The sequence below is a fragment of the Phocoena phocoena genome, chromosome 2, assembly GCF_963924675.1.
Source record: "Phocoena phocoena chromosome 2, mPhoPho1.1, whole genome shotgun sequence".
NCBI lineage: Eukaryota > Metazoa > Chordata > Mammalia > Artiodactyla > Phocoenidae > Phocoena > Phocoena phocoena.
In genome coordinates this window covers 95,412,641-95,439,457 of record NC_089220.1, presented here as the reverse complement: position 1 = coordinate 95,439,457, position 26,817 = coordinate 95,412,641, and the positions used below count along the sequence as shown (strand labels likewise).

Genomic DNA, 26,817 nt, shown 5'->3' with positions numbered 1-26,817 from the left:
AGAGAAAAGATTTCTTAAAGGGAAGAAAATTTCAGGAGATGTTTGAAAATAAAAATGTTGGAGAAAATAGTTTAGAACAGTCATGTCATTAGAGATACCAGGCAGAAGTGGGGGTACTGGAAAGGAGGCCAAAAGTTCATTTGGATAAAGAGGAGGCGGGGGACGGCAGTGTCAGGGAAAAGTCATGGAAAAGCTAACTGTTCAAAGGCAGCTACTCACTATCAAAGGGTTTGAAAAATTATTTCATTTCTCTTTATTGCCTAGCACCTACCTCAGGGTCAAGATCATCCAGCACAGTTTCCAGTTGTTTCAGTTCTATTTCTGATAGATTCCCAAGGAGTTCATCTTCATCAACGTCCTTGTACTTCTCTAAGTCCTTCCGGAACGATAGTGCCATGGTTTGCAGTCACTTAATTTTTGCTATTCAGTACAGTCAGAAGTGACTTCTTATTTTTTTTCTTAAAGCTATGGAGAGAAGAAACAAAAACATTTAAAATATTAAGTCATCCCCACCTAGTTAGATCTATTTTAGGTTAAATGAAATGTAATTTCCATGTGTCATATATTCTTTGACTACGTATCACACACTACCCTTGCCTATGAATCATTCAATGTCTTTATCTTTTGCCTTTTGTTGACAAAAAGCAACCAAACGAAAACAAAAAGCCACACTGGGGAAAAAAAGGGGGAGGAGAGAATAAAATTGAAATCCATTAAACAGCTACTTGACAGAATTTAGATTCCTGATAACTGAGTTTTAGGGGGGAAGAACTTATAATATGTACCAAAATATAATTTTTTCCATCAATTGCTTTCAAATGATTGCTACCAGTACCAGAATACTTTGTTTAAGCACAGTATGTTTGAGGCATGCTTGTTTTCCTGTAAATTGCTCAGAACATTATTTTCTGACTCAATATTAATATAGGGGAGATATGGATATACTCTCCATGGGAGGAATGGCCATTGGTAAAAACATATTTTGAAAAGGTTCATTTAAAAAATTTTTTTGCATTTTTTCTTCTAATTTATATTTTGTTGCATTATGAAAACAATACATTTATTTGGCAAAGTAATCTAGGTTACAAGTTGAAATAAAAGAAAATTCTGAAGAAAGTGCACTGATTATTTTTTAAATATGAAATATTCGATGTATTCTAACCAATACATACTAGCATTCTTATTAGGAAAAGGCATTTTTAAAGGAAAAAAACATAGCATTCTGAAAAGGTTTCAGCAAAAATACTCAAAACCATGCTGGGATATGTCATCCACTGACTGGCAAGATTGGTCAGGAGGGTCTGGTGGTAGGAAAGGATCTTCACCGTTTCCTCACCATGTTCATCCCTCCCAAACAGCTATGAAGTGACTCAAAAAGCAGCATCTTTCCAGATATAGCAGGACTATTCTATAGGGGAAAAAAATACTTAAAATAAGTACTGCAAAAAGCGTGAAGTAAAAATGAAGTATTTCTATAAATTCTAGCCATATATGTAGATCATTTGCCTCATAAAATGTTCCTATGTGAATAAGAAATAATCCTTAGACTTCCTGATTTGGCTAAATTTTTCTTGGCTGTAAAACGCCCAGTACTTCAAAGTTTGGATATACCTTCTACTCCCTTCTCCCAAGTTTTCCCAACTTAATATTTTAACTAATACATTTTCCTCCTCAAACTAGTAACATTTTATGGACCCTTTTATGTGTTTTCATCTCCTATGAAGACAGGAAGGTTCACCACAGGGGTCTGTCAGCTAGCAAGCATCTGGGACCAATAACAAGCAAATTAACAGAGCTGTGCTTATGCAGATGTTAAATTGCAGGCATTTTGTGTAATTGCCCAAGACAGGTCTGGCTTACACCTGTTCTACTGGCACTTCATTGATTGAGCAGTTACCCTGGATTTTTTTTCGCTTTTTTGAACACATAATTATCACTGTTGTCATTACTAAGTTTGGTAAACATCCTTTGTATTTCCAACTTTAAGACAAGAAGCTTACCAAGTATCCTGAGAGTGAATTTTCTCAATTAAAAATAATACAGTCTGAGGAGACGATTCAATAGAAGGTACCAGCACTTTCAAATATATTAACCGTAAAATGCAATTTTAAAGAAGGTGGCACAGGACTTCCCTGGTGGTGCAGTGGTTAAGAATATGCCTTCCAATCCAGGGAACACAGGTTCGAGCCCTGGTCCAGGAAGATCCCACATGCCACTGAGCAACTAAGCCCATGAGCCACAACTACTGAGCCCATGCGCCACAACTACTGAGGCCCACGCGCCTAGAGCCCGTGCTCCACAACAAGGGAAGCCACCGCAATGAGAAGCCCGTGCACTGCGATGAAGAGTAGCCCCCACTTGCCACAACTAGAGAAAGTCCGTGTACAAAAATGAGGACACAATGCAAACATACATACATACATAAATACTTCACTTAAAAAAAAATAAAATAAAATAAAGAAGGTGGCAGGCAATTTTAGGAGAAAAAATAAATAGAACATTTTGAAAAAATACTCCCTTTATTAAAATACCAATGATATGGTATTTGAGACAGATAAGGGTAAGAAATTGATAAAAGTACATGAATAGGTACCATGAGTAATTAGTTAGTTTTCACTATTTTCTAATGTTTGGACAATCAATCCAAAAAGTTTTTAATGTAGTTTAATATAATTTATTTTTGAGGTTTGTAACATAGAATAAAACCAACTTCTTGTTCAATAAACATTTCAAAGAAATACATATTATTTTGAGCATCCCCTCACTTTACTCTCAAGTGTTCCAGTTTGGGCCATAAATTCAACGGTCATCCTACTAATAAGGTATTATAATGGGCAATATGATAGGAATGAGGTGTTAGGGGCAAAGGCAATGTTATATGCCACCCAGGGTCTATAGGTTTGGAACATGACACTCCTTACAGTGACTAAACAGGTTACTCCAAGAGATGGCTCCTTATTCCAAAGTAAAATCTGTCACACAAAGCATGTTTATAGTATTGCTTAAAGATCAATAAAATGAACACCATGAACATACCACCCAGCCTCAGAAAGAAAACATTACTTTGTACTCTCACGTTCCCCTTTCCAGTTGCATCTCTTCCCCCCAAAGAAGTAGCCATTGTACTGAATTCTGAATTAATCATTCCCTTACTTTCTTTACAGTTTTACCTTAAATGTACATATCTTTAAACAGTTTTAGTTTTGCTATCTTTTGCACATATATATATATATATATATATATATATATATATATATACATGGACTCACACAGTATATATCCTGTGACTTGGTTTTTACACTCAGCATTGCTTTGAGTTCATGCTTAGAGCTGAACTTCTTTCATTTTCATTTCTATATCATATACTGTTATATAAATGAACATCAGAATTACTTGTAGTCTTTTCCTTCTCTACTTTTCTGCTGTTACCTATTTCCTGGTATACATGTGCAAGAGTTTCTCCAAGTTGTCCAAACCTAGGAATGGAATTGCTGGGAAAAGGGTATGGTATTACTCAAGTTTACTAGGTAACGTCAAACTATTTTCAAAGTGGTTGTACCAATTCACATTCCTAGAAGATTCAATGCATGACAATTTCATGTTGCTCATCCTTGCTGATTGTTGATATTATCAGTTGTTGTGGGGGTTTTTTGCCCATTCTGGTGGATGTGAAATGATATTTCATTGTGGTTTTAATTTGCATTTTGCTGAGTTATGATGAGGTTGAGTATCTTTTCATACGTTCTTGGCCTTAGTCACTTAGACATAGTGGTGTCCCTTAGTCTGTGAAGAATCTTTGTCCGTTTTTTTTTTTTAATAAATTTATTTAGTTTATTTATTTTTGGCTGCGTCGGGTCTTCATTGCAGCGAGTGGGGGGCTATTCTTTGTTGCAGTGCGCGGTCGTCTCATTGCAGTGGCTTCTCTTGTTGCAGAGCACAGGCTCCAGGCACATGAGCTTCGGTAGTTGTGGCAGGAGGGCTCAGTAGCTGTGGCTCCCAGGCTCTAGAGCGCAGGCTCAGTAGTTCTGGCGCATGGGCTCGTTGCTCTGCGGCATGTGGGATCTTCCCGGTCCAGGGGTCGATCCTGTGTCCCCTGCACTGGCAAGCGGATTCTTAACCATTGCGCCACCAGGGAAGCCCTCTTTGCCCATTTTTATATTGTGTTATCTTTAAAAAAAAAATAGATGCTCTTTACTGTATTCTGGATACTAATCTTGTCAGTTATATGTTAAAAATCTCTTCCATTTTCTTTTAACTCATTAGTTTATTAAGGTATTTCCAGGGGGAAACATATCATTTAATTATTTTCATTTAATTATTTAAGGAATTTACTTCTCTGGTTTGTTTTTTTCCTTTTCAAAGCAATGGAAAGGCATTTCCTTCAAGTTCGGATTATGAAATCTTGCCAAGAACTTCCAGGTACTCTACCAGAGTTTCCCAGAAGCTTCAATTCTGCTTCAGTAAAAAGCAAACAACTGCTGCTCATCCTATTTAATGCTGCTCAAAACTCACCACAAGTGTTCACAGGCTCAGAGTTTCTAACTTGATTATACCTTCTCTCTCAACTCTCATCCTTTACTGAGGATTATCTGTGTGCTGACACTGTGCCAAGTATTAGCAAGAGAAGCTCAGAACTCCTTAAGAAGGGAAGCTCTGGAAGCCGTGCTTTGCTCTGCTTTCTGTCCCACGGATAACATGTCCTCTCTTGCTTGTCCTCTGCCATCTGTATCTTGGAAGGGGAACAAATTCTGAATGGTTTCAACCAGTGTGCTAGAAAAGTTATCTTAAATCTACACTGGGTCTACAAGAACTTTTTTTAATCTCCAAGCTAATGTAAAATACATTTCATAAAAATACACTTCATAATCTACACAGCACAGGAATAGATTTTTTTAAGCATAATATTCTCAGTCTTTTTTTTTTCTCTAAAGGTTGTATATAAGCAAAAGTTAGTTTTGCCAGATAAGTTAGGTAAACTTTCAGGCAGATGTAGAAAATCTTCTAACTTGAAATTCTGGTATGATCAGACTGTTTAATTCTCCATTCTTAACTCACTTTTTAGAGCAGTGGTTTTCATGTTTTAGACTGAATCAGAACCCCCTGGAGGGCTTGTTACGACACCACCCCTGGGCCCCACCCCATTTCCTGATTGAATAGGTCTATAGGGTAGGGTTGAAAATCTGCATTTTTAACCAGCTGCCAGGTGGTGCTGATACAGCGGGTCAGGAACTAGGCTTTGAGAGGCACTGCTCTAGAGGAACTGACTTCATAAATTTGTAAATTCTGACAACTAGGCCTCACATTCTTGCGACAGTCTATCTTGTCCTACTCACTGGCGGAAGAACTTTGTTAAAATAGTCCCCAGAGTCTATGGGAACTGTTGCCATGGTATGCTTTCCTTTTCACTCTGTCACTGCTTCACTGGATTTCAGTTAGTGGAGGCAATACCGAGGAACATAAGGAAACTCCTGGAGTATTCTGGGCCAAAAGCTTTCATTCCATTAACCAACTTCCTTTTCATGTATTACTAGTCTCTAGAATCCTCCTTATTTTTCACACAAGACTTTCAGGACCCTGTTAATTTCCAGGTGGATTCTCAGCCATCTCATTTCACAGATGTTTTAAATTTTAGCTTTCTATTTAGATACTTTTTAAATAGCTGTATTCTAGATCTTTGGGATCACTTTAAATGAAGCACTGTTGTGAGATGCCATATTTACATTTATATTTATCATTGCATCAGCACCAGGTAGAACTGCCTTAATTGTTCTAAACTAATACAGAGGCAGTCTTAATACCTAAATGATGCATTTGCACAAAATGGAGACACAGCACTACGTAACCAAAGCTTTCTCTGAGATTCAAACATAGAAAAATAGTAGAAGGGGACTTCCCCGCTGGTCAAGAATCCGTCTTCCAATGCAGGGGACACAGGTTCAATCCCTGGTCAGGGAACTAAGATCCCACATGCCACGGAGCAACTAAGCCCAAGCGCTGCAACTACTGAGCCCATGCGCCTCAACTACAGAGCCCGCATGCCTCAACTACAGAGCCCACGCACTCTGGAGCCCACGCGCCACAACTAGAGAGAGAAAAACCAGCATGCCATTAGAGAGAAGCCCGCACGCCACAACGAAAGATACAGCATACTGCAACGAGGATCCTGCGTGCTGTAACTAAGACCCGATGCAGCCAAAAATAAATAAATAAATAAAATGTTAAAAAATCTGTACAAAAAAGAAAAATAGTAGAAGAGCTATACCTGCACATGGTAGATGGTCAGAGAGGCACAGTGAACTCAAAGAGAACTTGTACTGAAGCAGTCAGTACCATATTCCCATCGATGGCAATTTAGTTTTTGCAAAAATCAATTAACACTAGGATCCACAATAATTTTTTAAGAGAAATACTTCTCTATTTAACCAATCTCCACTTATTTGCCTTCAGTTCCACATTTTTTATAGAGTAAGGTCTTGACACTGACTATTAAGAAAAAAACTGGAATTACGTGGTTCAAAGTTACATTCTCTCAAAATATGAGGTGTTAACCCCCATTTCATCACTATTTCAACAGGGCGGGCTCAGAGTTCAGACTCTTATCTGTTCTCTCTTAAATGCACACATGTGATCATGTTGTCCTCTAGTTCAAAAATCTAAAATAGACTCATAGTACCTTCAGTGGGGTTAGGCAAAGTACAGTGCCAGTGGGCTAAACTCGGCCTGCTGCCTATGGCTGTAAATGATGTTTTAATGGAACACAGTCCCATTCATTCACTTATGTATTGTCCATGGCTGCTCTTGTGCTACAATGGCAAAGTTGAATAAATGCAACAGAGACCCATATGGTCTGTAAAGCCTAAAGTATTTACTATCTGGCCCTTCAAAGAAAAAGTTTGCCAAGCCCTGACCTACAAGATAAAGTCCAAATTCCTCGGCATGATGTATGTAGTTCACAACCAGGTCCCAGCTAGCTTTCTATTATAATATTATCTCAGGCTGCTCACCATCATATAGCCTATAGGCCAAATAGGCCCCAAAGTTTTAGGTCTCTAGGCCATTTGCTTATTTCATTCCCTCTCTCCACAATGCATGCACTCTTTCTCATTTACCTCTGTCCTCAAACCCCTACATATTCTTCAAGGCCTAGCTAAAATGTCATACATATCTTCCCTGAAATTTTCCCTGCTCTCCTGTTTGATCGGACCCCCAGGAAAGATTAGTATCTTCAACTGATAAGATCAACATACAATAAGAGAATGTTTCCCAAAAAAGTAGATAGAACAAATGACTATAGAATGATGGTAACATAACCATGGAAAGAAGGCAGTAAGCAGGCAGATATAAGAAAATGGGATTCATTAAGCAAGATTTGGCCATGTTCATGAAGCACAAAGGAGGCATGATATCCTGACCAGCAGATGTGATTGGCTGGTTCCCACTGCAGTTATATGTCCCATCTGAAGAAGCATCAGATGGCCAATGCCTGATGTCATTCGACATTGACATCACTAAATTCCCCTTATTCCTCTCCATGCTCACACCAGGTAATCTTCTAATTAAAACTTCGCTATTCATGTAGTCTTCCTCACTTTAGATTAATAAACTGATGTTTTTTGACTTATGCACCAGTCTTTTATGAGCGTCGTTAGTATGGGTCACTTTTTAAGAAATTAGGCACCTATTGGTGGATTGAAATCAGGTCTCTGCAAAAGCAAAGCTGAGGACCATCACATGAAATCCTATCCCAAGGATGGCTGGCCAGCTACTCCTAAAGACACCCTCTATCTCATGTCAAACCAACAATGACAGAGAATTAGGTCATCTTCTGTCTCTCTTGCTGGACACTGTAAGCCCCCTGAGGAAGAGAGATTCTCTCCTAGATCTCATTTCTTACTGGGTTGCCATCACCAGGTGCAGTACGTGGTTACACATAGTTAAGCCAAACTTGATTTAATTGGATCATATATCAGTCTCTCCTTTCCCTTTTTTGGTAGTTCCCTCTACCTGCCCCAGGTATCTAGTATCTCTCTTGCTCCCTCACTCTATTTCCCTTATCACAACTAAAAAGGCACTGATAATCAGTCCTTGAAACTTCTGCTAATCCTTTACAGCCTCTGCATTGTTCATCTTTTCTTCCCTCAGTGTCAAACCATTTTGGCTAAGAGTTCTCTGCTGTCTAATCTTCTCTAGTTAAAACAAAAGAAAAACATCTAATTATCAGTCACCAGACCTCTAAAATTAAATACATGCCCTGATGATGATTTGATTTTCTTTTGAGTAGAAATGAATTTCCTCCTTGGGAGATACCAAGCCTTACTCTTCAGATGTGCTGGGCTTAAGACTGCGTGTCTTTTCCTCACTGGCTTCTCCTAGGACCCCTGGGTACTGAACCAACCTGACCCGCCAGATCAGAAACTTCTTTTTTTCTGTCACAAGATTCCCAGGTGATTATTTGTTTTCCAATATATTTACTGGTCATTCAACAAATATTTTTGAACATCTTCTGTACCAGGAATTGACTTGCTCCAGACAATAGGCATAAAAAGTATACAAGACAGACAAGTTCCTTGCTCCAGTTTAAAGGTGGTGGAAAGACAAAAAACAATGAACAAAAAACCAAGGTAATAACAGATAGCAATAAATATGATAAGGAAAAACCCAGGACAATGCTATAGGTGAAGTGATGGTCGGGAAAGTTACTTTAAGTGGTTCAGATACTATTCTGAAAGGTGACTTTTAAGCCAAGATCTAAAGGTCTCTCCCAACTCTCTCAGCTTAGGACTCTGCTAACAGCAGCAATCTAGGTGAAAAACAATGGTGGCTTTGCTTGAAGTTGTAGCTGTGGAGACAGAAGTGGGAAAAAACATGTGACATATTTTAGAAGCAAAGCCAAAAGGACTTGTTCACAGACTGGCTGTAAGGAGATAAGGACAAAAGATGCCCTAAGGGATGACCTCTGTGTTAATTTCAGTTAGTATTTAATAATTTTTGTTGTTGTTGTTCCACACCTATTTTTTCTGAAGAGCTGAACATGGCCATATGCCACCTATATTTCTAGGTCTGAAAAAAAAAGGTTCTTGGTTAATATTTTCATAATCGTTTGTTTTGAGATCCACATTGTAAACTGTTCTCATTTGACAAATCTTGAACACCCATAATAATAACCAATTAATGAAACAAAATAAACCAATTAAAAATTACTAAATAAAACAACTGCTGGCTATGGCCTTTAAAATATTTGTAGGCTAAACAAAAGTGCCTGTCTATGTTAATACTATTTCTGGCATCATCTTTTCCAAAGAGCTGAGACTAAAAAGTGAAACAAGCAAATGTTCTGTCATGATTTTTTTTTAAATGTTATATAATTACTGTTCCAAACTTATTTTTCTCTCCAATATTTTTAATACTTATAGTCAAACTGCTGAAGAAGAGATGATCATGAATTTGGCACCCAGCAATCACTGTGATTTCAAGATCCACACTGCTGACCCTCAACACCTAGTCTCTGAGTTCCTTGACCTTCTCTCTTCTGATGGTCCCGTCCTCTGCCCTACCTCAGCTCTACATCCCTACGGTTGTAACCTAGCTCTAATCATTACCAATAATTGTACCCCTCCAGAACTCTCAATTTCTTTGGAAATTCTCTGGAACTCCTCTAGCAAAACCCCAATCCTGGTTAAAACGCTCTTCCTACTTCTCACCTGTACCAGGGTGACAGATAAAGCAGGAGAAAAACACACCAACTGACCAGCCACATTTAATATTTATCACCACTAACATCAAAGAGTGCTGCCTACTAATCCCACTGCATTTCCCCAGTCCAGTCACTCTCCCACAATCTGACTATTTTACTTCTTCTTTTCCCTCAGACCTTTCATATTTCTTATCTATCACTCTCAGATGAAGCGCCTACCTTAATATTTCACTGACGATATAGAAGCAATCATAAAAGGATAACTAAGCTTCCACTGCTACATCTACCAACCGACCTAAATTTGTACCCATATACTCTATCTTCTCTCTTGTTTTTATAGATAAAACTGTCCAGACTCTCATCTAAGGCCAATCCCACTGCCTGTGACCAAATCCCATCCATGCTCATTTATACAAGATCACTTCAATAATTGGGCCCTTTTTCTACAGGATCATGCCCATCAGCATACAGACTGTAACACACCTCCCAAATTAAAAACAAGCATTCCTTTGACTTCATATCCCCCTCCAGACACTTTGCATCCCCCTCCCGACAATTTCTTGGCTCCTCTTTATAGCAGAATTCCTTGAAAGAACTGTTTTTGGTACCCCAAGTTCCCTCCCTCTTATTCTCTTATACCTTCTCCAATTTGGCTTTTGTTCCCAGCATTTACTCCACCCAAACTGACCCTGTCAGCAATGACCTGCATGGTGCCAAATCTAGCTGTCAATGCTTCTTTTTTAAATTTTAAAATATTTTATTAATTATCTATAGTATATTATTATGTTTTATAAATTACATATAGAACTGTACATCATTCTGATGTACAGTTCTGTGAGCTTTGATAAATGCATAGAGTTGTACAACCACCACCACAATCAAGATACAGAGGCAGCTGTCAATTCTTAGCCCTCACCTTACGAGGCCTATGAGAAGCAGCATCTGACAACAGATCCCTCCTTTATCCTAAAACATTTTTCTCACTTGGCCATGGGGACATTATTTCCTCTTGGTCTCCCTTTATCTCTCTGACTCTCCCACCTCCTTCTCCTTTGCTAGTTCCTCCTCATCTTTCCTACCTTTAAATGTGGGAGTGCCCCCAGGAGTTAAGTTCTTTGGACAGCTTCTCTTTCTATATTCACTCCCTAGGTGATTTCATACATTGACAACTCTTGGATTTATATCTCCAATTTGGACCTCTCTCCCCAACTCCAGACTTAAAAATAACTACCTATGTAACATCTCTACTTGGATGGCTAACAGGTATCTCAAATGTGAATGAACAAAACAGACTCTTAATTTTCTCCCCCAGACCTGCTCTTGCCATGTTTTTATCATTTAATAAACAGCAACTCCATTCCTTTAGTTGCTCAGTCCACAAATTTTGGAGTTAACTTTGACTTCTCTCACACTCTGCATCTGATCCATCAAACATTTGGCTCTATCTTTAAAACATCATGGACTTACCATCTCCACTGCTTCCACTCTGGTCCAAGTCATCAACATCTCATTCCTGGACCACTGCAAACTCCTCCTAACTGGGGCTCCTCCTCCCACTCTAATGCCCATATAGTCTATAGTCTATTTTCTGCAAAGGTACCAGAGCTATCTGCATAGATTCATATGCAGTTGTAAGAAACCACACAGAGGGATCCCCTGAACACGTTGTCCAGCTCTCCCTGATGGCAACATTTTCCAAAATTATAGCACATCACAATGAGCATATTGACATTGATACAGTCCACGGATCTTATTCTGATTTCTCCAGTTTTACTTGTACTCATATTTGTGTATATGTGTGTATAGTATGTTCCATACAATTTTATCACCTTTTAGGTTTGTGTATCCACCACTACAGTTGAGATACTGAACAGTTTCAACATCACAAAGATTCCCCATGTTGTCCTTTTATAACCACACCCATCTCCTTCTCTAACCCCTGGCAAACAACTTATCTGCCCTCCATTGCTAAAATTAAGTCATTAAAAAAAATGCTATATACATAGGATCATACAATATGTAACCTTAGGGATCATTAAGCATAAATTCCTAAAGATTCGTCCAAGTTGCTGTGTATCGATAGTTCACTTTTAAAATTGTATTCCATGGTATGTATTTTCTGCAGTTTAAACATTCAGATGTTGAAAGACAATTCCTGACTACTACAAATAAAATGTCTATTTGTGTACAGGTTCTTGTGTGAACTGACCAGATTCCATTACTTCTGCTACTCACAATCTTCTAATGGCATCTCATCTCCATCAGAATAAAAGCCGAATGGCTTTACAATGGTCCACAAGGTCGTACACAATCCCCCCCACCCCACTAAGCCTCAAATCATCTCCAACCATTCTCCACTTTGCTCACAGCACTTCAGCAACACTGATCTTCTTGCTCTTCCTCCAACAAACCAGGCATACTCCTGCCTGAGGGCTTTTGCACTTGATGTTCCTTCTACCTGGAAAACTCTTCCCTGAAACAGCTAAATGACCTGTTTCCTCACTTCTTTAAGATCTCTGCTTAAATATCAATTGCTTAGAGAGGACTTCCCTGTCCACTATATACAAAATATCAACTCCCACAGGCCCCTCCACTACTGCACTAGGCAATCTCTATTTTCTTACCCTGTATTTCCCTCTATATTATTATCTGACATGCTATATATTTACTGATTCATCATCTATATCTTGTCACTAAAATCTAAAATATATTCAGTCAGAGACTCTCTTTTGTTCATACATCCTCAACAGAGGATAGATCATGGCACATGCCAAGTACTAAAAAACAGCAGATATATCTAATTTCAAGGCTAAGTGTAAACTTATTAAAGTCACTTAAGTTAACCTGGAGTCATTCAAGATTATTGAAACACTAACCTCTTACCTCTTACCTTTATATGACAGTAGCTTTGTTTATGATGTTTCTTCCTAGATCAGATCTAAGTTAAGAAGTTGTTTAAGAACTAAATCGAGGCTTATCTATTAAGAAGTAAATAAATTAAGCTAAGAATAGGAAAGTTAACACTCGACTGAGCTGCCTAACTCTGTATTTTTAAGTTTCTCATATTAAATTGCTGAGATGGCCTGGGTTTTTTTTCTTCATAACTTGTCTTTTTAAAAATAAAAATACATATACCTACCAGCATGGCTAAAATGAAAAAGAATGACAATACCAAGTGTAGACAAGGATGTGGAGCAACTGATACTCATAATTTGCTAATGGAGTGCAAATTGATTCAACCACTTGGGAAAAGTATTTGGTAGTATCTACTAAAACTAAACATACTCATACCACAATGATGTAGCAATTTCACTCCTAGCTATCTACATAAGAGAAATAGTGTTTGTGTTAATAAAATAAGATGTACAAAAATGCTCACTGCAGCTTTACTCATATCTCCAAACTAATAGAAAAATGAGCCAAATGTCCACTATCAGGAGAATACACAAATGAGCGGTGGTACAGTTATAAAAGACAATACTACATTAAAGAGCAACTATGATTATGTGCAAAAACATGAATGAATCTCACATGTATTATGTTGCAGCCAAAAAAAATAAAATAATAAAATAAACACGCAAAAAATACTTATAAATAAGTTATCTCTACCTGGAGATTTTAACATTTAAAGCATCTAAATGTTGTCCCATTTAATGTCGGCCTTTAGTTTCACCTTCTCTTTGATGGAGAAGGCTGGAGTAAAGAAAGTCATCTATTTATTCCTGGCATTGCTAAAGCACAGGCTGAGTACGAATATCTGTCTGGGATATTGTACAGCAGATTCCTCAACTGCAAGGGAGTTTAAGAGTCTCATAAGGTCATTTCCTTCTTTTGAGCTTATGATTCTAATTAGTGATAACACTAATTATAACCCAAAAATGTACTTAGTGCTCACTGCGTCCAAAGCACTACGCACACAGTATTTACCTTCTAAAAAATAAAAACCATTTTATTTTAGTTGTATATTATGTATATTACTTTTGTAGTAAATAAGACATTTTTAAAGGAAATAAGTTGGATGCTAAATCTATTCTTCTGTTCTGTTCACTGCCTCTTCTATACAATGAAGTGTAAAAGGCAGTGCATTAAGTAATGATTTTTGCAGAGTTCTTAGGATGCTATGGTTGACCCAGATGTGGGCACATCTGAGTGAGGTAGGTGCTCAGCACACAGAAGTTTGAGAAACTGGTGGTTGATTATTCTGTGTAAAAGTTCCATGGAAACTTACCAACCTTCACTAAGTATGAGATTAGCTAAGCAGCTCCGTCTTTCCGGTCACTGCAACTGATGCCGTCTCGATTTTTTAAAAATGAGATCTGGAGATCCCAAAAGCACAAGGAAAGAAAATAAAGTCTGAAGTCTGAGGGCAGTCTGGAAAAACTTGTTAGGGCCAGAACAGAGAAGAGATTTAATTGGAAGCAGGTTACTGAGGGCAACCTTAAAGTAGAAAGCAGGAAGGTCATTTCTGTGACTATTAAGAGAAATACTTCATAGGTTACTCATAGCACTTCAAAAACAATCTTTCAACAAGACTCTACCGAGAGACTTTGTGGCTCCCATGTGAGTACCCCCATTTCCTTTTCTGGCTCAAAGCAGCCAAACCAGCTCCCAGTCGTAGCCCACCTCCTCTCTATTTATTCTTTGTGGAGTTGCAGCAACAGAGGTACAAGGCAAGGTCAGAGAGGAACCCACTCTGTGCTGGGATGAATGCCACACCAGCCACACCCTTAACACACCCGTTTCTCAGTACCAAATGTTTTCCAGCCTTCTTTTTGGTTTGTTTGTTTAATAGATTGGGCAGAGGAGGAAATGCTCAAGCTTTTTTAAAAGTTGTTGCAAACTCAAAAAAATCTTAAAATAGGAATGACATCATACACAAGTCTCTCACAATAATCAGGTTACAGAGCTCTTTATCTCTGATGGTTAACCTAAAAAATTCTTCTACCAGTTATACTGTGGACAAAATCAAATATGACATGAGGTGGCTTGCAGGAAAAACTTATCAGTGCTCAGCCATCAATCAAAATGCTGAATCCATTCCAAGTATATAATGGAGAGATTGAGGGTTTTCTTTCTCCTTCTCTACCAAGGGAAGTATCGCTATGACTCATTCTTCCTCTTGCAAGAATTTTCTTAATATACTGAGTTAGTAAAACTATATACAAAATCCTAAAATAAACTAGGCTAGATCTTAAAGAAATCATGCTGAGATCAAGTTGAGTTTTATGCAGTGAACAAACGGTGAACGGCAACATCCTTCCTCAGTTTCACCCTTCTGAATTTCCTGGGCTTCAGACCAGAATTTTTCCTTCATTCTGAAAAATTCTTTTCAACCTTACCAATTTCCCCATCTTCAGATCAATATGTATTTGTATATATTTATTAAGTGCCTATTACATTTAACGTGCTGTCCTGGGGTAAGGAGACATTGGACTGGAGCGGGGTAGGGCATAGGGAGAGGAAAGGGACCACGGGAAGGAGAGGAAAAGAATTTGAGAAAATTGTACAAACAGATTGTTGTTCTCTCTCCCCACTTTATAAGTGTTTCTCAAACTGGAATTTAAAAGATTATAAGAGTCAAAGACATGGCAAAAATAGGGCACAGAGACTGTAATATTCAACTGTAGATGTAATGTTAAATGCAGATTCAATCTCAACACTTAAAGTTTTCTTTGGATACACTGTTGTGCTGTCTCAATATGCAAAACTGGTGATCAGCAAAGCTGGGCATATAGTGAAAGTAAATCTGATTCTCCCTCACACCTTCTCTTGCCACCTTCAATCATAAGAGTACAGCCCAGGTGGCACACTGAAAAAAACCCTTCACTGGCATGTCTCCTCTCTTCTCCACTCCCTTTTTACATCCATGGGTATGAAGAACCCTATCCTCTAGCAACGCTGTGTACCAATAATTGTGCCACAAAAAAAGGATTAAGAAGTACATCACTGTTCAACTGAAAATGTGTTTATATAGAAAAATATACCTCCAAATGAGGAAACGATCCTGGGCAAAATCAACTATTCTCAACAAAATGTGACTTGATGAAGATGTACGTAACTGTTGTTGGCAATACTTGCAGACCTGCTGGTTAACAGTTAATAAGGCATCAAAATATTTTGTGTGGGGCTTCCCTGGTGGCGCAGTGGCTGGGAGTCTGCCTGCCGATGCAGGGGACATGGGTTCGTGCCCCGGTCTGGGAGGATCCCACGTGCCGCGGAGCGGCTGGGCCCATGAGCCATGGCCGCTGAGCCTGCGCGTCCGGAGCCTGTGCTCTGCAACGGGAGAGGCCACAGCAGTGAGAGGCCTGCGTACCGCAAAAAAAAAAAAAAAAAAAAAAAAATATTTCGTATGAAAGCTGTCCCAGCATTCTAGAGTCTTAAAAAAAGTTAAGGCTTTGGTAATACATGGGACAAAGTGCTCTAAGAAATTACCAGAACTATTCTAAACCACCAAAATACGCCCATAAGATGTAGAAGATGTCAGAGAAAATATATATATTTTTAATATGAAGTTTTCCCAAATCAATGATCATAAAATAAATACTAACATACATACAGAATATAGCTACTATTGTTATTTGTCTTGTGTTACCTGTATTCGTAATTGCAAAATAATGCATGATCTTGGCCAAAATGTCAAATAGTACAGTTGATAAATGTTGAAAGTAAAACGTTATTAAAGGACCTCCCTACCCTGTCTCTCTCACTCTGCTAGTGTTTTAACCCTTCTACACCAGATTTTGTTTTGAACCAACAATCTCACTCTAATAAAATTCACTCTTTCTCATAAAATTCTATTTTTCCTCCCTTTTTGGGAGGGTGGGTCTGGTTGGATAGAAATGAGGATAAGTTTTAAAAGTTTAATGGGAAAACTTTCAGTCTTAAAAATAAGTGAGGACTTCCCTGGTGGCACACTGGTTAAGAATCTGCCTGCTGGGACTTCCCTGAAGGCGCAGTGATTGGGAGTCTGCCTGCCAATGCAGGGGACACGGGTTCGAGCCCTGGTCTGGGAGGATCGCACATGCTGTGGAGCAACTAGGCCCGTGTGCCACAACTGCTAAGCCTGCGCTCTGGAACCCACGAGCCACAACTACTGAGCCCGTGTGCCACAACTACTGAAGCCTGTGTGCCTAGAGTTCGTGCTCTGCAACAAGGAAGGCCACCCACAATAAGACGCCCGCCCACCACAGCGAAGATTAGCCCCTGCTTACCACAACTGGAGAGGGCCTGTGCGCAGCAATGAGGACCCAACGCAGCCAAAAACAAACAAATAAATAAATAAGTTTGTATTTTAAAAAAATAAGTGAAAAGAAAGCTCTCAGTTTTAGCTAGACTATGTAACTCAAGCCCCCTTTCTTTCCTAGAATAAGGAAAAGCCTATTTTTAAACTGCCCGATGAATACTTCTGAGTCTTTCCTGAAGATACAACAAACTGTGACAAGTTGATGTACTTAATAGAATTCAATTATGATTCGCGGAAGAAAAACAAACCAAAAAATCCCGAAAGAAATCCAGAATTCTTAGGGAGAAAAAAGGCCTAACACGTAGCTCCTAGCATTGGGGGTCAGTAGATCCATGGACTTAAGGGCTCTGTGACTTTGAGCAAGTTACTTCACTCCTCAGTTTTCTGGGCTAGATGAGGAATAACCAAGATATGTCCTAGCTCTGACAGCAGACTTCTCCAGGTCCAGACACGGGAAATAAAACAGCCTTTTCCCCAGTCAGGGTAAATTCTGCCTCAGTCTTTAGGCAGCCACTATCAACAGATGAGAAGTGGCAAAGGGATGAAGCCTATTCACTTCATTCCCAGGCTCAATGTCCTCAGGTCTCTTGTAGCTCTAATGTCTATGATCTTAAGAAAACACTAACTCAAACTTGCCAACATGAACAATGTATAAGTAGAAAGGAGAGCTGAATCATGCTAGGTAAGCACAAAAACAATAAAGTGAAATACTTTAGGAAAGTGACTTGAAAAACCAGAACAGATTAAACAATGAAAAAAAGTAAATAATGAGCTTCCCTGGTGGCACAGTGGTTGAGAGTCCGCCTGCCAATGCAGGTGACACGGGTTCGTGCTCCGGTCTGGGAAGATCCCACATGCCGCGGAGTGGCTGGGCCCATGAGCCATGGCCGCTGAGCCTGTGCGTCCGGAGCCTGTGCTCCGCAACGGGAGAGGCCACAACAGTGAGAGGCACGCGTAACGCAAAAAAAAAAAAAAAAAAAAAAAAAAGTAAATAATGAAGTCAAACATGGGCCTATGTTGTTATGTACTAGAGAAAAAGAAGTTAAAGTGGAATGACCATATTAATAAACGCTTTCTTGAAAGTTGCCAAATAAAGCAAATTTCTACAGATCATTTCCTATTTTCCCATAATAAAATTAGAACTGTTTCTATGAAAACATGAATTCCCAATACATCATAAATCATAAGAACGAATGCAAAAGAATTTTAATCACAAAATTAAATATAAATTTTAGTAATACAGTAAAACTACTGAAGTATAAAGCAGCACATACACTTCTGTCTTGTTCTTTATTTCATTTTCTTTTTTAAAAATAAATTTAAAAGTATCTAATTACTGTCTCTATTTTAATTAAATATTAAATCCAAGACAATCAAGAGTAGGACAGTACTGGAAGATATTAGGAAAAAGACTTTAAAACAAGGAAAATAGATTGGAAAAATAGATTTGGAATTTAGGAAAGAGACCTTTGGGAAACAGGCTTCATAAAGGCTTTAGTTTCAGATGGTGATATTCTAAGAAATTTTAGAGGAGTCACTCAACCCCATTAATTCACCCATGTCCATTCCTCAAATCTGGCCCACTTTTCTCTATACCACAAGAAACACTAACGGTTGACAAATGACCCCTAAGGTCCTTCCAAATCTAAAAGTCTAAGATCACTCAACTTTTAAAAATAAGTGCCTTGGGAATAACTCTGGAAAGATCCACAAGAACCAGAGACAAACTAGAGAGCTAAAGATACAGGGAGAGTGTTCACCAGATATCCAGTGGTCACTTTTGAGCTTTGTATCATGTGCATTTATTTTATTTTTAATTTAAATAGTAACTCAATCATTTGTTGCATTTTGTTACTGTGTATGAAAAAACAGTAACAAGTATTGCCTCTGACTTTATGCATGCCACCCCCAGGTAATAGCAAAAAGTGCTTTGGTGGAAAAGCAAAACAACGAAAAGCATCAGCCATTAGAGAGTCCTATTAAAAGATTCAGAACATTAATTAAGGGGAAAAAAAGACTAACAATCTATGAGAACAATAGTAAGAATCATTTAAAGAGATATATAATTATATATTCTCCAAAGCTCCACAGCTTGGGCCCAAAGGCCCTATATAACTGAGACTCTGAAACTGGGATGGGGCCAGTTTTGGGGTGTTTTATTCCTTTTCCCTAAAGAAACATCAAGAGAAATAACTTTTCTGAAGTTCTGTGCAGGCCTTCAAAGCCTTGAGTTTCTGGACCCTGCCCATTCCCAGGAACAGTTCCAGTACCTAGGGAAATTTCTGGACTCTCATAAAGAAAGGAAGTAAAAAACAATGCTTTACCAAGCCCTTCCTCCTAGGGGCAAGCAAACTCCTTGCCTGACTGAGCTCTTGCCTTCCTGTGCTAACGATCTTGATCACAGTCACCTGACTATGCTTCCTGAAACACTGCTTTTACCTTTCATTCCTTTGCTAAGAATTTTTTTCTTATTTTTTAGGTGCTTGTATTTTGACAGTTCCTCCTGTGGTTTTGATAAAACTCCACTTCCCTACTTTCATTACGAATTACTAGGAATCCTCAGCTCTAATCAGGCTGGTTTCCTCAGGGTCTCACAAATATCCTAAGTTCACTTTTACATTTTTGCCTCATTTGTTTCCCAATATGGTCTGCACTTCTCTTCAACAATCCTCCCTACCCCAACCCCAAATTTCACTTCTCCATCCTATCCAAACTTGCATACCCTTCAAAGACTAGCTCAAGTCCATCTTCTCCAAAGCCTTTCTTAGCTCCTCCAACCCTACTTGGCCTCTTTTCCACTCTGCAGGTCAACAACACTCAGGATGCACCACACCATTTAGCCCCAATACTTGCCATTGATTCAGGTGTCTGATGCCCCGCCTGCTATGAATGCATGCCCCCCAGTGGACCACGCCCCACTCCTACACAGTGAAGTACTTCATATACACCTTTGGAGAAAAAGCACACTTGTGACTTTTAGGGATACCACTCATTCTACCCTAATCAATTTCAAGGGACTAGGGGCATACCAAGTTTGCTATAGCAATTATCGAATTAATTTTCAGAGTAACATGGAGAAGCAGTTATGTTTGGAGAGGCACATGCCTAAATTTACATAATGTCTTGATGTCTCAAGGGGGAAGTGGGGAATACAGAACCAATCAGAGAGATTTGGAAGGCCCTGGAGTATAATTCTCATCAGGTGGAGAATACCTAAGATGAGAGAATGAGTTCCCTCAGTTAATGCCAAAAAGGAGCCATTCTTCAACAAAATGGTAGTGTTCCACCACTTTGACTCAGTGTCCCAACTATAGAGAACCTCACTGTTAACGAAGTACTATGATATCCAGAGTGAATAACAGAAGCAATAACCAACAGATGGGGTATGTGTATGCAACCACATGGCAGCCAGGAGCAAGACCACACAACCCACCATAAATGACCTTGGGAACAAAAAGATGACTATCCTCTTATAGACTAAAGACAGCACTGAAGACTTTTTTTTTTTTTTGCGATACACGGGCCTCTCACCGTCGCGGCCTCTCCCGTTGTGGAGCACAGGCTCCGGACGCGCAGGCTCAGCGGCCATGGCTCATGGGCCCAGCCACTCCGCAGCATGTGGGATCTTCCCGGACCGGGGCACAAACCCGTGTCCCCTATATCGGCAGATGGACTCTCAACCACTGCACCACCAGGGAAGCCCGCTGAAGAGTTTTTGATAGGAAAATGTTATTTGCTATTACTGAGTTGTACACTTAAAAAGGATGACTTTTATGATATGTAAATTATGCCTCATTAAAATTGTTCAAAAACTTTTTTTGGTGACTTGAGCTGGAGTACTTGCATGTGGTGAAGCATCTGACAGTCCAGTAAGGAGAGGGTATCACAGGTTTTTACTGGAATTTCAAGACAGAAGGCAAAACCTCTGGTGCCAAATTTTTTATCATATTAAGATAGGAGAGTTCCCTATAAATAATAAAAATTACCAAAATATAGCCTTTGAGAAATACATATACACACACAATAAAAACCAAACCGTATAAAACTAGTGAAATAATAACCATAGAGCTAATGCGGATAGTTTCTGAGAAGGGAGAAATGGAAGGGGGTGGGGCTAGAAAGAAAAACAAATTCATATTTAAGATGGAGATAGCTGAAAAAAGCAGAACTGAAGAAAGAAAGGAAGTCTCATAAGTCACTGTTATTGGCCAAGAAGCTTGGTTTATTGCCCCCAGTGTCATAAGGTCTGCCTTGGCTAAGGGACATTTTTCCTTTGAAAAGGGCTAAGGGACATTTTTCCTTTAATAGCAAACAAGGAAAATCAAGAAAGCCACCCAGAAAGAAGTGAAGGCAACTTAATTTAATGCAGAGAAGGAGAGGAGGTTACTGAGAGCTTAGTACAAGGACCCAAAACAGAAGTTTAGGGTAATACTCAAATTAACACTTATGACACCAACTGTAAACTAATATTTTTAAGTGATAGAAGTGTCTACATCTTTCTTACATCTTAGAAGCAATTTCTTTCATTTACCTGAGTTTCTCGGATTAACAAAGAGGCCATATGCCATATTCCAACATAATGAAGAGAAAAATAAAGGGATCAATTTTTATTTGCATACCTATTATTTGCCAGGTATTTACTTTACCAAATACATCTCCTCATAATAACTGCAAAATATTGCTATCCCCATTTCATAAATGATGAAACTAAGGCTCAGAATAAAGAGACTGCTCAAGGATATATAACTTCTTTGTCAACAGTAGATGTGAGATTTGAACCTGACGTTAAAATCCATTCTTTTTATACTATATCATACTGCCTCTATAAAATACTTAGTTTCTACCATGCTTTTACTTTTGTTACTACACACCACACATTAACAGAAGCAAGTTACTAATATGACAGTAATTGGTAATTAAGAAGCCGCAGCTGGAGGCAAAAGCAAAGGAAAAACTATAAAGTAACTAAAGCACTAAAGTGTGGGACAATTTAATGTAATTACCAATAGTCCATGAACGGCAACAACCTCCGAAGGCAATTCAGTAGCACAGAATAATACACCTGATGCATGCAATGAATTCAAAATTCTATATCCTCCAAATCATCTTGGTTAAATTAAGTTTGAAGAACTTCATTTAAGAAGACCAGGAAAAGCTTTATAATGCATTTTACCAAAAATGACATTTAAAATAGATTTTTAAAAAAGATCTCAATCTTCTTACAGATATTTCACTTCGTAATCTTAGGCAAGACAGTAAACTACATTTTGTCTCTCTGTTTTTAAAATGAGAATAATAATAGTACCTATCTCATGGGGCTGATACATTAATTCATTAAATGAATACATATAAATCAATTAGAACACTTTTGACACAGAGCAAGGGTTCAATAAATTTTAGCCAATAAAGTCATTATCTTCAAAATTCATTTTTAAGGAATACTTCATTATTTCATACTAGGTAAATGAGATATTACCATACTGAGATCCATATAATCCAGACAATTAATTGCAAAGACTGGGTGAGAGCAATGAAGACTAAAAAAGGGAATATAAAAAAATGAGAGACAACGAATGTACAAAGAAAGCAAGAGAAGAAGAGAGGTGTTAAGTCACCACTTTGCCTACACTTCTATCCACATTTATCTCATCATAATCAGTTGCTTAATACATATCTTCATAGACTGTGAGCCCTTTAAGGACAGGAACTTATTATTTTTTATTTTTTTAGTATTTATTTATTTGGTTGCACCAGGTCTTAGTTGAGGCAGGTGGGCTCCTTAGTTGCAGCTCATGGGCTCCTTAGTTGTGGCATGCGAACTCTTCGTTGTGGCATGCATGTAGGATCCAGCTCCCTGACCAGGGATCAAACCCAGGGACCCTGCATTGGGAGCAGGGAAGCCCTGATTATCAATATTCTACTCCTCTATTCTTTCTGAACTAGAAAATAAATTTCAAAAATGTTTTAAAAAATAGTTAATTTGCTCTAAAATTAGAAAACTTTCAAATGATGATAAAACAAATTTTGGTAATATTTTTAATATTAAAAATATCTCTGGGGGCTTCCCTGGTGGTGCAGTGGTTGAGAGTCCGCCTTCCGATGCAGGGGACACGGGTTCGTGCCCCTGTCCGGGAAGATCCTACATGCCGCGGAGTGGCTGGGCCCGTGAGCCACGGCCGCTGAGCGTGCGCATCTGGGGCCTGTGCTCCGCGGCGGGAGAGGCCACAACAGTGAGAGGCCCGCATACCGAAAAGAAAAAAAATCTCTGGGACTTCCCTGGTGGCCCAGTGGTTAAGAATCTGCCTGCCAATGCAGGGGACAAGGGTTCAATCCCTGGTTCGGGAAGATCCCACTTGCCGCAGAACAACTAAGCCCGTGCGCCACAACTACTGAGCCCGCGCACCACAGGTACTGAAGCCTGCATGCCTAAAGCCCAGGTTCCGCAACAAGAGAAGCCACCGCAATGAGAAGCCCATGCACCACAACGAAGAGAAGCCCCCGCTCGCCGCAACTAGAGAAAGCCCACCTGCAGCAACAAAGACCCAATGCAGCCTAAATAAATAAATACATTTATTTAAAACATATTTCTCTGATTAGCCTGTTATGCCCAAAAGGTAATCCAAATGGTCAGGGAGTCGTAGCAATAAACAAGTACTAAAGAGGCACACCCACGTTTTAGCTGTTAATCTGCCAGATGCAGTGCAGATACAAAAACAATGACATGGTCACTTCCCTCTGACCTCTGGTACTAAAGTAAGCAGGTTTGGGGATACCAACCCTAAACCGCCTTCTCTGGGACCCTTACCCCAGGCCCTGTGAAGTACACAGCCATAACAATGCCCCTCCCTCACAGATATTCGGTACAGGCAGTACCCCTAGCCCAAGCAAGATACATCAAATCCAGTTCTTCCCCAGGAATTTGGAAAGCTGAGAAACAAAACCTAAGCCGAGAGATCATATATCATCCAGTCTGGAGGCAGCATCACAGCAAGATAAAGTCACATTTAAGCTGAAGCTAAGGTGAACGCAGAAGAGAAAAAGAAAGCAAGAGAGAGTAGAGAAAGCCAGTCTATAAAGGAGAGAATGGAGCAGCGCTGGGGCATTTGCCTCAGGTGCAAGATTTAAGAGGATGCCAAGAAACTCAGTAATCAAGATAGATAATAGTGTTATGCACAGTGTTTTAAAAAATCCAAACTACTGTTCTGGAATGAAGCAGAGGCACAGAAAGAAGCCGAAGACAGTCCATGCAAAACTGCAGGCAGAGGGAGAAAGGACAGGGACTTTCCAAGTGCCTGCTCTGGGTTCCAGCTGTAGTTCATTTTAAGGAGCACAGCTGCCTTAACAGGGTAAAAACCCACTACAACTCCCAGCCCTGCTGCCATATCTTCTAGTAGCCTAGCTTAAATGGGTGGTGTTCCCTGAGACCTAAGAACCTTGATTAATAAACTCTATTTGGGAAAATGAGACATGCACATAAAGCTTTTTTTTTCCCTTTTAAATCAAGGCAATACATATTTAACTGACAAAAGAATGGGACCGGCAATTAGTGATACAGAAGTTCAGAGATCGCTATGGGTGGTCAGGGAAGGATAGATTTAGCCAGAGAGAAGTGGGGAGGAGCAATATCTAAGCAAAGACATCAAAGGACATGCTAAAAAGGGGTGGAAGGAGGATGGGAAGGGAGCCAGGGAAAAGAGGAAGAAAAGTCAAGTAAAGGGGAAGGCATGACCTTCACACACCCTGGATCATAGCCAAAGAAGTAAATACAGTTCCTGGCTCTTCTGCCTCCAGCCCTCAGACTACACTGTTCGTTACATGTGAAATATCCTTTTCTACATTTTTTTCATGTTCAAATTCTTTCACACCTTTCAGGGACCAGTTAGAACATTTCTTTGAAGAGGCTCCCCTGGTATCCCATTCAAAAGGAGTTATAAGCCAGAATTCCTATCTGGCAGTGGGAAAAGAGGACATGGCAGATGGGAAGGCTAACTAAGAAGCTGAATGCAGTGACAAGGGCTGTCCTGTGGTGGGGAGCAAACTATATCCAGCAGTTCACTTGTGATGTCGTCTGATATCTTAGGAGAGTACGAAGTGAGATCATCTGACGAGGAGTAAGGGGGGGCTCCAGAAAAGTGGCAAAGAAAAAGCAGGTGTAGAGGGTGTGCTGATAGCTGACAGAAGGGCCGAGCTGCACAGAAGGCTTTGCAGAGATAAAAATGTGCAAATCTGTCGTGCATTTCTGTGTATGGTTCTGTGATTTTCTCTAAGAAACTGTAGATCTTTGGGACAAAGGAGTGGAAAAAAAGTGGGGGGCTGACTTTTAAATGATCATTTATTGATATTTGCCAATCAAATTAAACTTTCTTCCCCATCTCCCCACCCCTCTAAACCCACCCCACCCGCTAATCCCACCCTCAAGCCAAGCAAGCATCCCAGTGGCCATTAAAGACAAAAGAAAGAAAAAAAAGGAACAATTCTTTAAGAATACTAACTTGGGTTAATAACTGCCCACCATAAACAAAAATAAATCCTGGGGTTATATCAAATCTTGCCACGCTTGCTCCAGGGTAAGGGTTGCCTGAAGATGTCAGACTTATAATGTATACGTTTGTATACATTACAGTGTATCCTCTTTTCACTGGTATGCATATCAAGGAAATATTCCTTAACAACTCCTCATTAAAATGATAACACCACACCCAGGGAACTAAAATATTTTGTTGGTTATACTTTTCCATGTGCAAATCCCCTACTTTACAGTTAATAACATCCTGCTCAAAAGGACTGCTATATAATAAGCTAATTCAACAATCTTTCCTACAAGTCTATACACATATTAAACAATACAAACATATCAGACAATTGCTACTGGTTTAAAAGATGAAGAGCTCTAGAAAGTGTTTTAAACACCAGGAGAATACACTTTGAAATAAACACAACTTGCCATCACACTCTCATTCACTCTTGTCCACTCAGGCCTCTTTTCCTCCCAGTTTATCATATCCTCACCCATTTTCTCACATACGCTTCAGGAGTTGTGTTCACATGTGTGTACGTGTAGTGATATTAGTGCTTAGATATGCCCAGATATGAAACTATTTATTTGTAAAGGGTTATCTCCATGTATGAATTACCTTAGTTTGTAAGTTCATCTTGGTGTATTTGTGTTCCTCCCTTAGTGAGTAGGTGTAAGTGTTTGAACATATGTACCAAAGGGAGTGTACCTCTCTACAGGTCAAAAAGTGTGCATATCTGTGGAGGAACCTACCTCGTAATATGATTCTCAGAGCAAACTATAAGAGTATAATGGTGAAAGAGGCCTGTCACAAAAGACTATATATTGTATGATTCCATTTATATGAAATGTCCAGAATAGGCAAATTCATAGAGACAAAAAGCAGAATGGTTGCCTATGGCTAGGGGTGTTGGGAGGAAGTAGGTAGTGACTGTTAATGGTCAAGGGGGTTAATTTCTTTTCTTTTCTTTTAATTTATTGATATTTATTTATTTGGCCACGGCACGTGGCATGTAGGATCTTAGTTCCCCGACAAGGGATCAAACCCACTCCCCCTACATTGGGAGCTTGGAGTCTTAACCACTGGACTGTCAGGGAAGTCCCAGGGGTTTCTTTCTGGTGTGATGAAAATGTTCCAAGATGAACTGTGGTGATGGTTGCACAACTGTGAATATACTGAAATCCATTTTCTTGTACGCTGTAAATCGGTGAATTGTATATGTGAATTACATTTCAATAAAGCTGTTATACATTAAAAAAAAGAGACAGAGAGAGAGAGAGAATAAGGAAACCAAAGTTGTCCTGCATTTCCATGGAAGGGTAACCCTGTCTTTGAAAATCTTTACTTTGTTCGACTTCAATTTT

The 26,817-nt window shown here is 39.2% G+C and overlaps 1 protein-coding gene across 2 annotated transcripts in view; it reads right to left on the bottom strand.

Moving 5' to 3' along the window:
• Positions 1 to 26,817, bottom strand: part of TMOD3 (tropomodulin 3) — an 86,909-nt gene that overhangs the window by 48,171 nt on the left and 11,921 nt on the right. Inside the window, exon 2 of one of the 2 annotated variants that reach the window (XM_065901475.1) lies at positions 272 to 465. In XM_065901475.1, coding sequence (XP_065757547.1) covers positions 272 to 397 — 126 coding nt within the window. In that variant the 5' untranslated portion in view covers positions 398 to 465. Of the gene's footprint in view, positions 1 to 271; positions 466 to 26,817 lie in introns of those variants that run through there. The other variant, XM_065901476.1, reaches the window with a different exon arrangement.